At 38.7% G+C, this 11,922-nt stretch overlaps 2 protein-coding genes and 1 long non-coding RNA gene across 4 annotated transcripts; 2 read left to right on the top strand and 1 right to left on the bottom strand.

Moving 5' to 3' along the window:
• Positions 1–780: 780 nt before the first annotated feature.
• LOC129409433 (uncharacterized) lies at positions 781–2,278 on the top strand. Its single transcript, XR_008632401.1, has 4 exons — positions 781–1,052; positions 1,141–1,290; positions 1,861–1,892; positions 2,252–2,278. It is a non-coding gene; the product is annotated as an uncharacterized LOC129409433 (long non-coding RNA).
• A 12-nt stretch (positions 2,279–2,290) lies between these two features.
• Positions 2,291–7,030, top strand: LOC129409431 (uncharacterized). Its single transcript, XM_055155471.1, has 5 exons — positions 2,291–2,330; positions 2,394–2,519; positions 2,599–2,769; positions 4,529–4,624; positions 4,764–7,030. Exons 1-5 carry the CDS (start codon positions 2,322–2,324, stop codon positions 5,001–5,003), a joined length of 642 nt encoding a protein of 213 aa, XP_055011446.1. The 5' UTR covers positions 2,291–2,321; the 3' UTR covers positions 5,004–7,030.
• Positions 7,031–7,094: 64 nt separating this feature from the next.
• Positions 7,095–11,423, bottom strand: LOC129409432 (tubulin alpha chain-like). 2 transcript variants are annotated; one of them, XM_055155472.1, is made up of 4 exons: positions 11,230–11,423; positions 10,622–10,811; positions 8,924–8,974; positions 7,095–7,255 (listed from the first exon to the last, which is right to left on the bottom strand). In XM_055155472.1, exons 1-4 carry the CDS (start codon positions 11,262–11,264, stop codon positions 7,184–7,186), a joined length of 348 nt encoding a protein of 115 aa, XP_055011447.1. In that variant the 5' UTR covers positions 11,265–11,423; the 3' UTR covers positions 7,095–7,183. The 2 variants fall into 2 exon arrangements, with proteins under 2 accessions (XP_055011447.1, XP_055011448.1); XM_055155473.1 differs by lacking the exon at positions 8,924–8,974.
• Between the last annotated feature and the right edge of the window lie 499 nt (positions 11,424–11,922).

The following is an 11,922-nucleotide window of genomic DNA, read 5'->3' as shown; positions in this document are numbered from 1 at the left end:
GCTTATTGTTTAAGGGTGTTAATCAAATGATATGTGCATGCAGTCAGAAAGGAACAAAAACTAGACTGTCTGGTAAACAGCTCTGAATTGCAAAAATTGAGTCAGATAAAGGCCAATGTGATCCTACTTGCTCTTTGTGCGACATATTTTCTCCAGTGTGTGTGACAGATAGTGCAGACCGGGTGAAAGATGAAAAGGTGGTGTGAGGAGAAAGCAAGTCTGCGGGTCTTGGAAATCCACAAGGAGGAGCTGTGTGGACCAATAAGAAGAAGACGATGCCTAGATGCAACCAAAAAAAGGCTTGAAACCACAATGTTAGACCAGGAAGAAAAAGACTATAAAGGGGTTCAGAGTTAGAAAGAGAGACAAGAGCGGCGCACCCGTCAGGATCCCAGGTTTTGTATTAGATCAGGGACAGGTAGTTGAACCCTACTACTTTGTTATTCAATATTTAAAAGTGTATTCAATAAATAGAAGTGAACTGAACTCTTCTTGTCTGTGAATCTTTCTCCATCAATGAGCACTTGGAGAAAAGAGTTTAAGATAATGGAGAACATTTAAAGTACTGCTATTGGGAAAAGTGGAAAGGTATCGTACTGTCTTTAAGTAGAGGTGAAACTTAAGTACTGCTCTCAAAGAATGTCGAAAATACTTAGTACTGTCCTAATTAGAGGTGGAAAACTAATGTCAACTGAAAGGAGTCAGATAAGGGAAGGGAAGATATCTCCGCTGAACAACCTCCTGCATTGTGCCAGTGCACATGCACACTGTAAACCCAGACACTGAACTAACTCATAAGTTTTTTAAACTCTCCAGTCATAATTTCAAAAAAGAGCTCTGAAAATGCAAATCATATGAGTTCTAAACATTCATACATGAATTTAGTTCCATCTGGGATAGAATTTATGAGTTTGCCGTTTGTGTCTGTCATAATATTTGAGTTAGCTATGATTTTACGTCATGACGTCATCGAACGTTCTGTCTGCTGGACGCATGGAGTTGGAAAATTCAAGATGGCTGGCTGAAGCGGAGAAGATTGTGGCGCAAAATTTGTTAAGTATCTACTTTAAATTGCATATTTTCTGTCAGGTTCTTGTTTTCTTGATCAAAAATAGAAGTATAACTTTATTTGTTTGCCAGTGTTTAACGCAGCTAAGTTCGCCGTTTCTGAGAACCTGTGGTGCTAGCAAGTTGAAGTCCACGTGGTGCCGCGGACCGCGCAGATCAGCAATCTGCTCCCCAGATAGTGAAAAGTGTGGCAGCACTGCCCCTCATTTGTTACCGTCTTTGGTAGGTAAACTTTTTATGCAGTTCAGATTGTGTTTGTAACAATGCGGTCGGTGCGGCAACTTCACATTTGATGAGCGGACTCGGGTAGCCGCCCTCCCCACTTCTCAAAGCGGCTCTGGGACTGGGACGTGCGCGCACCCGTGCAAACTTTCCATGTCCCGGAGCACATCACTTCAGAGCGCCGTTGCAGGGCTTTGAGCTGCGGGGAGAACGGCAAGCCCCACACCGGGCTCTGATCCAGAATCTGCGGTGAGTGGTGAAGTCTGCCACTCCTAGACAGGTGATGAGCTAACTTACGCGGTTCTGAATGTGTGCGGAGGACAGGCGGGTTCTGATACTGAGTGTGGTTCTGATGAAATGTAATTTAGGTTAACGTGATAACAAAATAATTTAAATGATAGTAATTTGTTGGTATGATGTGAAATTTAGCATGCCAACAAACCACAAGTATACGCATTTTACTTATTACTTATTTTATTTACTGATTCTTCCTATCCACGAATTCAATTAAATGTTAATTACACAGTACTGTACTGAATTTATTTTTAATTGTGATCATGTGTTTTGCAGGATAAAGAGGAAGTTTGAAGTTTGATTTTGTGGTAAAGTAGAATAATTGTATATATTCTTCCCATATAAATGGTCTTATTCTCTTCTCATTGGTAATGTTTTGCATATATGTATTGACCAGTTTCCATCAGTAAAAGAAATCTGAAGAATCTAAAATCTAAATCTAATCTTCTAAAATGTTTTTTTAATGAAAAGTTTGATTGCGTATTAATATACTAATACTGAATTATGCTTATTGTACTTTTACATCAGTGCTGCTTTGGTGCTTAAGAGTTAATAATACTGATTGCTTTCAAGTAAATATATATATTACAGGAACCAAAATAAACCAAAACAAAAGGGAAGTATTGCATACATTAACACACATTTTTCTTTTCTTTTCTTGCAGCAGCAACACATTGGATCAGACGTTCACAGTTCATTGTCAGACGTTCACTGTCCAACATCTGCTTTTCAGTTATATGGCTGAGGTAAGATTTAATTGATTTCTGCAGAGATCAGGGGGATTTTTAAAATTGAGCAGATGTATTTAGTTTCAGCTTCTCATTGGAAGAGGCATGCAGACAACATTTGCACTTAGACGGCAGGAGATTGTCACTGGAGATAAAACAATAAAGGATCTACTGGCTCAATGGCCCGCCCTTAACATGGAGTCACAGGTACACTTTAAAAACAAACGTTTTTTGGTATGTCCAATTAGAAAATATAACTACTTGTACCCATATTTTGTGTTTTCAGGTGTTTGCGGAGTTCCATCGCATCACCAATGTGAATCTCCGCAATACATTCTACTACGCAGAGCTTGATCGTCATACAAAATCACTAGTTGCACTGTACAGGCAGAAGGCTTCTCACACAGGAAAGATTCCAGAGGCCCTGCAGAGAATCCTCAGAGAATATGATATGCAGGTATTAATTATATTCTGTGGAAATGTGTTTACTATCTCAGATGTATGTAGTACAGTCCCTGACAAAAGTCTTGTCGCTTATCCATTTTGTAGAAACAAAAGCTTATAACCTGACTTTAAATTAATCGATTGGTTTTAGAAATGTCTCATATGAAAGCTAAAACCCTCCCAAATTATGCTCAATATACTAAAATTAATTTGCTTCACTGAAGAAAGATTGATAATTTAATGAACACAGAAAGGTCAGATTTTGGAAAGACAAAAGTCTTGTCGCCTTGTCATATGATGCACCCAATCCTAGATTACAGCCTCACCTGTGATCTGTTACTGATCAATCAATTAGTGTTTGTGTATAAAAAGAACCCCAGCACACCAGACCTTCACATCAACTGCAACTTGACCTCTGACAACATGCCTAAGATCCACCCTGAGACCAAAGCGTTAATTATCAAGAGGCTGAAGACCAGATCCACTGCTGAGGTGGTGACACCTTCAATGTGTCTCAGCGTCAAGTACAAAGAATAAGAAAAAAAAGATCTGAAATGACTGGAGATGTTTTTGACAAGCCCAGGTCCAGCAGACCCCGCAAGACAACTGCTCGGGAGGACTGTTTGTTGATTCGAAAATCCAAGGCCAGCCCCTTTTCCACTGCAGCAGACTCCACCAGGCCTGGTCACCTCAAGTCCCTGTGTCAACCACAACAGTTTGTAGAATTCTGTCTCGAAATGGCCTCCATGGTCGAATCAGTGCACAGAAACCAGCACTGAACAAAAGGCAATTAAAAAACCGTGTGGCATTTGCCAAGGCCCACAGCCTGTTAAAAGGATGGACACTGGAAAAGTGGCAGAAGGTGGATTTCTCAGATGAATCCTCGGTTGAATTCCATCACAGCCGCCACAAATATTGCAGGAGACCTACTGGAGCCTACATGGATCCAAGATTCACACAGAAAACAGTAAAGTTTGGTGGCGGAAAAATCATGGCCTGGGGTTACATCCAGTATGGGGGTGTGCGAGACATTTGCAGGGTGGAAGGCAATATCAATAGCTTAAAATATCAAGACATATTAGCTACCTCTTACATTCCCAATCATAAAAGGGGTCAAATTTTGCAGCAGGATAGTGCTCCATCGCATACTTCTATCTCTACATCAAAGTTTCTCAAGGTGAAGAAGATCAAGGTGCTCCAGGACTGGCCAGCCCAGTCACCAGACATGAACATCATTGAGCATGTCTGGGGTAGAATGAAAGAGGAAGCATGGAAGGCAAAACCAAAGAATCTTGATGAACTCTGGGAGGCATGTAAGACGCTTTCTTTGTTATTCCTGATGACTTCATCAACAAATTGTATGAATCATTGTCAAACTGCATGGATGTAGTCCTTCAAGCTCATGGACGTCATACAAGATATTAAATATGGATCTCACAGCACCACTACTTCATTCACTGACGTTATGCAACATATTTTTGTATTTGAAGTAAATTATTTGTTCAATTTTCTGTAGGTGACAAAACTTTTGTCTTGCCAAAATCTGACCTTTCTGTGTTCATTAAATGATCAATCTTTCTTCAGTGAAGCAAATTTATTTTAGTATATTGAGCATAATTTGTGAGGGTTTTAGCTTTCATATGAGACATTTCTAAAACCAATCGATTAATTTAAAGTCAGGTTATAAGCTTTTGTTTCTACAAAATGGATAAGCAACAGGACTTTTGTCAGGGACTGTATTTTAAAAGTAATTTTTTTTTTTTTTTCAATAGGAGGAACAGGATATAAATTTGAGGCGCACACTGTCACTTCGTGCGCTTTCAGTCTACTTGAGAGAGGATGACACAGACTTTTATAAAAGCTGTAATGTAAGTAATCTCAATATTAGAAAACTATGATTGACTGCTATTTGGTTATACTGTCATTTATTATTATATTAAGTTTACTTTCTCTGTGATTGTTTATTGTGAGCACTCTCCTACTGACTGTAACACTTGTATTTTGCAGCAAGATGGTCAATCAGATGTGTCGGACTGCCCACTTGGTCTACTATCGTCATCTCCAAACCTGTTCATACCAGGAAATCTCTCAATTGTCATTGAAGGAAACGTCGTGTTTAGTCAGCTGTCGACTGTGCCAGAGGCATTTCTGCTGCTGTTTGGACTCATCTATGTCTTTAATATTGAGTATCCAAAAAAACCTTGTGAACACTTTTACCTTCATCCAGAATATTCTAGTATGTCTTGATGACAATTCTGTGATGAAACCATGCCTTCGCGCACTGAAAAATGAGCTCTTTAGAGATGTGTTCCCGATTTAAAACATTCAAAGAGCAGCTCTCGGCTCTCCTTTGCAGAACTCTATAATCTCGGTCTAAACCAGGTCTAACCCAAATCAGGACTAAACCCGGTCTAAACCAGGACCGGGAAGAAACACCGAGGAGTCCGGGAAACAGGGAGCTTCAGCGGAGAGACGCTCACGACGCACAAGAGACGCATGTGGACGCAGGGAGGGAGCAGGTGCAGGAGGAGAGGGGAGTGCGCATGCGTTACACTGGAGCCGGAGAGGGACACCATTGCGCATGTAACCGGGGTGCTTGAACCGTCCGATTATCTGCGTTGTGTTATGTGGGTGAAATGAGCTGCACACGGGGGTTTGACATTCAGGAGAGGATTTAATACCTGTGTGAAACACACACAAAAAATCAAGACACAGCCTCAGATGTCAGAGCTCCACACACACATCTCCCTCACTCTCTTCAGAGCAAAAATAACAGGTGTCATAATAATTTTTACCACTTGCAATAAATAGGAAAAAATAACATTCAGTATTAGTGATAATATAACAATAATAACAATACAACACTCACATACCTGTGTGAAACACACAAAAAAAAAATCAAGACACAGCCTCAGATGTCAGAGCTCCACACACACATCTGCAGAGAAATAAAGGGTGGAACAGACACGAGACCGCGCTTGCTAGCTTAAACTTACATGCTAGTAGTACTTTTTGAGGTGCTGTATTTGAATAAAAAAACAATACTTGAAACACATTTAACAAACAGGAACAATGGCAAAGGCCTTATAAACCACAATGTCCAAATAAAGTTAACAAAAACAAAAATTTTATATATAAATCAGAGGAACAAATCTGCTGCTTACCTCCCTCACTCTCTTCAGAGCAAATGAGGGGGCGAGGCGCGTCTCCACAGAAAGGAGTGGCACCACCAAAATAAAAGCATCTGGTATAACCAGTCAAAATAATCTAAGACACAAACCCATAAAGAAATAAAACAGGATTTTGGTGAAATTAACAAAACAATAAGACCACATGGGCTACACGCATGTGCACACTTAGAAACCCAACACCATGGATCTTATTATATTTCCATGCCCAACACTGACTGAAATAGGTTAAATAAGTGAAAAGTTAAAGTGAGTTACCTCAATTAAACACTATTGGCCTAATAATAATATGTATTTATTCATTTATTTATAACATTTGCGTTACAAAAGAGCTTTTAAAATGCAATCAAACTTTTGATTAAAACCAGTAAAGAAAATCACAAAGCTCCACAAATGCTCAAACATTACAGTCACTTTGTGCAGCATGTTGAATTTATGAAGAAAATTATGATTTTTGAGAATCCATCTCGGCTCTTGCTGCTGTGAGCGCTACAAAACCACCAGAATGAAACTTACAACACGCACAAGATCTGACACTTCCACAGGTGACAGTGGAATCTGTGCAGAATATTCACCCTCACTGAACGACACACAACCTGTCCCAACGTCAGAGTGTATAAAATTATGTATTTTATTAATTACAAATGCATGTATTTAATAAGAAATATGTAAGATGTTTATGTTTTGAAACAATAGCTCCATTTGCCACTTTGCAACAGCTAAAGGGAAATACTTTAGTTAGCTACATTTTGCATAAAGTCAAATTTCATTGTGTTTAATATTCTTCTCCCTCCTCTTCTCAAACTTTTAATTAAAACCAGTTAACAACAATACAAAACTTTGCAACAGCTATTTAATTTTCTTCTCCCTCTTCTTCTCCATCGACGCTGTCCAAACCCACCTCTTAGAAACCCAACACCATGGATCTTATTATATTTCCATGCCCAACACTGACTGAAATATTGAAGAGTTGTTTGGTTCAGTTCTTATTAAACAGATGAAAAACATGGAACCCCAGGAATTCATACTCTGTTACGCAGAGGTTAAATAAGTGAAAGTTAAAGTGAGTTACCTCAATTAAACACTATTGGCCTAATAATAATATGTATTTATTTATAACATTTGCATNTGGACGCAGGGAGGGAGCAGGTGCAGGAGGAGAGGGGAGTGCGCATGCGTTACACTGGAGCCGGAGAGGGACACCATTGCGCATGTAACCGGGGTGCTTGAACCGTCCGATTATCTGCGTTGTGTTATGTGGGTGAAATGAGCTGCACACGGGGGTTTGACATTCAGGAGAGGATTTAATACCTGTGTGAAACACACACAAAAAAATCAAGACACAGCCTCAGATGTCAGAGCTCCACACACACATCTCCCTCACTCTCTTCAGAGCAAAAATAACAGGTGTCATAATAATTTTTACCACTTGCAATAAATAGGAAAAAATAACATTCAGTATTAGTGATAATATAACAATAATAACAATACAACACTCACATACCTGTGTGAAACACACAAAAAAAAATCAAGACACAGCCTCAGATGTCAGAGCTCCACACACACATCTGCAGAGAAATAAAGGGTGGAACAGACACATGAGACCGCGCTTGCTAGCTTAAACTTACATGCTAGTAGTACTTTTTGAGGTGCTGTATTTGAATAAAAAAACAATACTTGAAACACATTTAACAAACAGGAACAATGGCAAAGGCCTTATAAACCACAATGTCCAAATAAAGTTAACAAAAACAAAAATTTTTATATATAAATCAGAGGAACAAATCTGCTGCTTACCTCCCTCACTCTCTTCAGAGCAAATGAGGGGGCGAGGCGCGTCTCCACAGAAAGGAGTGGCACCACCAAAATAAAAGCATCTGGTATAACCAGTCAAAATAATCTAAGACACAAACCCATAAAGAAATAAAACAGGATTTTGGTGAAATTAACAAAACAATAAGACCACATGGGCTACACGCATGTGCACACTTAGAAACCCAACACCATGGATCTTATTATATTTCCATGCCCAACACTGACTGAAATAGGTTAAATAAGTGAAAAGTTAAAGTGAGTTACCTCAATTAAACACTATTGGCCTAATAATAATATGTATTTATTTATAACATTTGCATTTGTGTTACAAAAGAGCTTTTAAAATGCAATCAAACTTTTAATTAAAACCAGTTAACAACAATACAAAACTTTGCAACAGCTATTTAATTTTCTTCTCCCTCTTCTTCTCCATCGACGCTGTCCAAACCCACCTCTTAGAAACCCAACACCATGGATCTTATATTTCCATGCCCAACACTGACTGAAATATTGAAGAGTTGTTTGGTTCAGTTCTTATTAAACAGATGAAAAACATGGAACCCCAGAATTCATACTCTGTTACGCAGAGGTTAAATAAGTGAAAGTTAAAGTGAGTTACCTCAATTAAACACTATTGGCCTAATAATAATATGTATTTATTTATAACATTTGCATTTGTGTTACAAAAGAGCTTTTAAAATGCAATCAAACTTTTAATTAAAACCAGTTAACAACAATACAATACAAAACTTTGCAACAGCTATTTAATTTTCTTCTCCATCGACGCTGTCCAAACCCACCTCTTAGAAACCCAACACCATGGATCTTATTATATTTCCATGCCCAACACTGACTGAAATATTGAAGAGTTGTTTGGTTCAGTTCTTATTAAACAGATGAAAAACATGGAACCCCAGGAATTCATACTCTGTTACGCAGAGGTTAAATAAGTGAAAGTTAAAGTGAGTTACCTCAATTAAACACTATTGGCCTAATAATAATATGTATTTATTTATAACATTTGCATTTGTGTTACAAAAGAGCTTTTAAAATGCAATCAAACTTTTAATTAAAACCAGTTAACAACAATACAATACAAAACTTTGCAACAGCTATTTAATTTTCTTCTCCCTCTTCTTCTCCATCGACGCTGTCCAAACCCACCTCTTCATAATCCTTCTCCAGAGCAGCCATGTCCTCTCTGGCCTCGGAGAACTAAAAATAACATTCAGTATTAGTGATAATATAACAATAATAACAATACAACACTCACATACCTGTGTGAAACACACAAAAAAAAATCAAGACACAGCCTCAGATGTCAGAGCTCCACACACACATCTGCAGAGAAATAAAGGGTGGAACAGACACATGAGACCGCGCTTGCTAGCTTAAACTTACATGCTAGTAGTACTTTTTGAGGTGCTGTATTTGAATAAAAAAAAACAATACTTGAAACACATTTAACAAACAGGAACAATGGCAAAGGCCTTATAAACCACAATGTCCAAATAAAGTTAACAAAAACAAAAATTTTATATATAAATCAGAGGAACAAATCTGCTGCTTACCTCCCTCACTCTCTTCAGAGCAAATGAGGGGGCGAGGCGCGTCTCCACAGAAAGGAGTGGCACCACCAAAATAAAAGCATCTGGTATAACCAGTCAAAATAATCTAAGACACAAACCCATAAAGAAATAAAACAGGATTTTTTGGTGAAATTAACAAAACAATAAGACCACATGGGCTACACGCATGTGCACACTTAGAAACCCAACACCATGGATCTTATTATATTTCCATGCCCAACACTGACTGAAATAGGTTAAATAAGTGAAAAGTTAAAGTGAGTTACCTCAATTAAACACTATTGGCCTAATAATAATATGTATTTATTCATTTATTTATAACATTTGCGTTACAAAAGAGCTTTTAAAATGCAATCAAACTTTTGATTAAAACCAGTAAAGAAAATCACAAAGCTCCACAAATGCTCAAACATTACAGTCACTTTGTGCAGCATGTTGAATTTATGAAGAAAATTATGATTTTTGAGAATCCATCTCGGCTCTTGCTGCTGTGAGCGCTACAAAACCACCAGAATGAAACTTACAACACGCACAAGATCTGACACTTCCACAGGTGACAGTGGAATCTGTGCAGAATATTCACCCTCACTGAACGACACACAACCTGTCCCAACGTCAGAGTGTATAAAATTATGTATTTTATTAATTACAAATGCATGTATTTAATAAGAAATATGTAAGATGTTTATGTTTTGAAACAATAGCTCCATTTGCCACTTTGCAACAGCTAAAGGGAAATACTTTAGTTAGCTACATTTTGCATAAAGTCAAATTTCATTGTGTTTAATATTCTTCTCCCTCCTCTTCTCAAACTTTTAATTAAAACCAGTTAACAACAATACAAAACTTTGCAACAGCTATTTAATTTTCTTCTCCCTCTTCTTCTCCATCGACGCTGTCCAAACCCACCTCTTAGAAACCCAACACCATGGATCTTATTATATTTCCATGCCCAACACTGACTGAAATATTGAAGAGTTGTTTGGTTCAGTTCTTATTAAACAGATGAAAAACATGGAACCCCAGGAATTCATACTCTGTTACGCAGAGGTTAAATAAGTGAAAGTTAAAGTGAGTTACCTCAATTAAACACTATTGGCCTAATAATAATATGTATTTATTTATAACATTTGCATTTGTGTTACAAAAGAGCTTTTAAAATGCAATCAAACTTTTAATTAAAACCAGTTAACAACAATACAATACAAAACTTTGCAACAGCTATTTAATTTTCTTCTCCCTCTTCTTCTCCATCGACGCTGTCCAAACCCACCTCTTCATAATCCTTCTCCAGAGCAGCCATGTCCTCTCTGGCCTCGGAGAACTCTCCCTCCTCCATGCCCTCGCCCACGTACCAGTGCACGAAGGCCCTCTTGGCGTACATCAGGTCAAACTTGTGGTCCAGTCGAGCCCAGGCCTCAGCGATGGCTGTGGTGTTGCTCAACATGCAAACACATTTCAAACTGTAAACAAACACACTTCAAACTGTAAACAAACACACTTCAAACTGTAAACAAACACACTTCAAACTGTAAACACACACACTGCAAACTGTAAACAAACACACTGCAAACTGTAAAAACACTTTTTTCTATTGTCCTTGTTCTTTGTGCCAATCATTATAACAGTCCCTAAACATTTCTTCTTCCCACTGGACACCGTAACATATGTGCCGCTTTGTACACTGTGCACAAGGCCTCACACTTGTCCCGAACGCAACGGAAAGCGTGGAATTTCTTCTACAAATCATCGTTAAATACGCATTTGTGCTTCGATACGTTGCTGACTGTGTGTCTGCTCGCGCTTTCTGAGTGCAGAGAGACACATGTACGGAGCCTGTTTTACAGAAAAGCACGTGCAAAGGATTTGGACTGTTCTTACCTTTTGAGGGCTCTCATTCTGTCAAACATCCACATATCCCCAGAAAGTTGGTCTCATTTGGTCCGTACAGGTCCAGAGAGAATATAATCCAGTGAAGAAAATATGTCCACAAAATGAATTAGTTCCTCTATGCCGGAAAGTATTCCAAAGTATTCCAAACGTGAAAAGTGATCCGTCACTTTTTTTTTGCATTTCTTCTGGCGATTTCAGGGCTAAGATATTTACTGAGAGCACGATAACGCTACTGTCTATGCTAAACGAAAGAGTTAGCATTTAATTGGCACTTTGGTCAGCCAATAGAGTGCAAGTTTTCGGTTACTAAAGCCCCACACCGCCAATCAGTGGTACAGAACTCAGAAAGTTTACTCCCCACTTCCCCTCGTGCACAATCACCCAAACTTGATTACAGGCGCGGAGTGATATTTTCCCTTACAGTCAACGAGCCAATGAACACAATGACATATCACAAGCCATGGTTTTCTGTATACCTGCGCCGCCTGTATCATGCGTAACCGCAGGCGCAAACACAAAGGGACTGTGTGCGTAAAGCGTGCGTCTTTTACGCAGCCAATGGTTACGCGTTACGCACTAGTGACGCTTTACCTAACAGCCAATGGGCAGTCAAAAAAAAGAGTTTATATATACAGTTTGAGGTGTTTACTGTACACAGTACATCAGTACAGTATAGTACAG

Source organism: Boleophthalmus pectinirostris, unplaced genomic scaffold, assembly GCF_026225935.1.
Source record: "Boleophthalmus pectinirostris isolate CB_2022bp ecotype Guang Dong unplaced genomic scaffold, ASM2622593v1 HiC_scaffold_2, whole genome shotgun sequence".
Lineage (NCBI taxonomy): Eukaryota > Metazoa > Chordata > Actinopteri > Gobiiformes > Gobiidae > Boleophthalmus > Boleophthalmus pectinirostris.
The sequence above is the reverse complement of the archived record's forward strand: the minus strand, read 5'-3'. Positions and strand labels throughout refer to the sequence as shown.

Bases quoted from the DNA above. Each gene is read 5' to 3' on its own strand.
- LOC129409432 (XM_055155472.1), bottom strand. From the start codon at position 11,264: ATGTGGATGTTTGACAGAATGAGAGCCCTCAAAAG. The intron at 10,812-11,229 runs GTAAGAACAGTC...GTTTGTTTACAG, and splicing joins AGAATGAGAGCCCTCAAAAG to TTTGAAATGTGTTTGCATGT. The intron at 7,256-8,923 runs GTGGGTTTGGAC...TGTTTCACACAG, and splicing joins TGGAGAAGGATTATGAAGAG to GTATTAAATCCTCTCCTGAA.
- LOC129409431 (XM_055155471.1), top strand. The intron at 2,520-2,598 runs GTACACTTTAAA...TTGTGTTTTCAG, and splicing joins CCCTTAACATGGAGTCACAG to GTGTTTGCGGAGTTCCATCG. The intron at 4,625-4,763 runs GTAAGTAATCTC...TGTATTTTGCAG, and splicing joins ACTTTTATAAAAGCTGTAAT to CAAGATGGTCAATCAGATGT.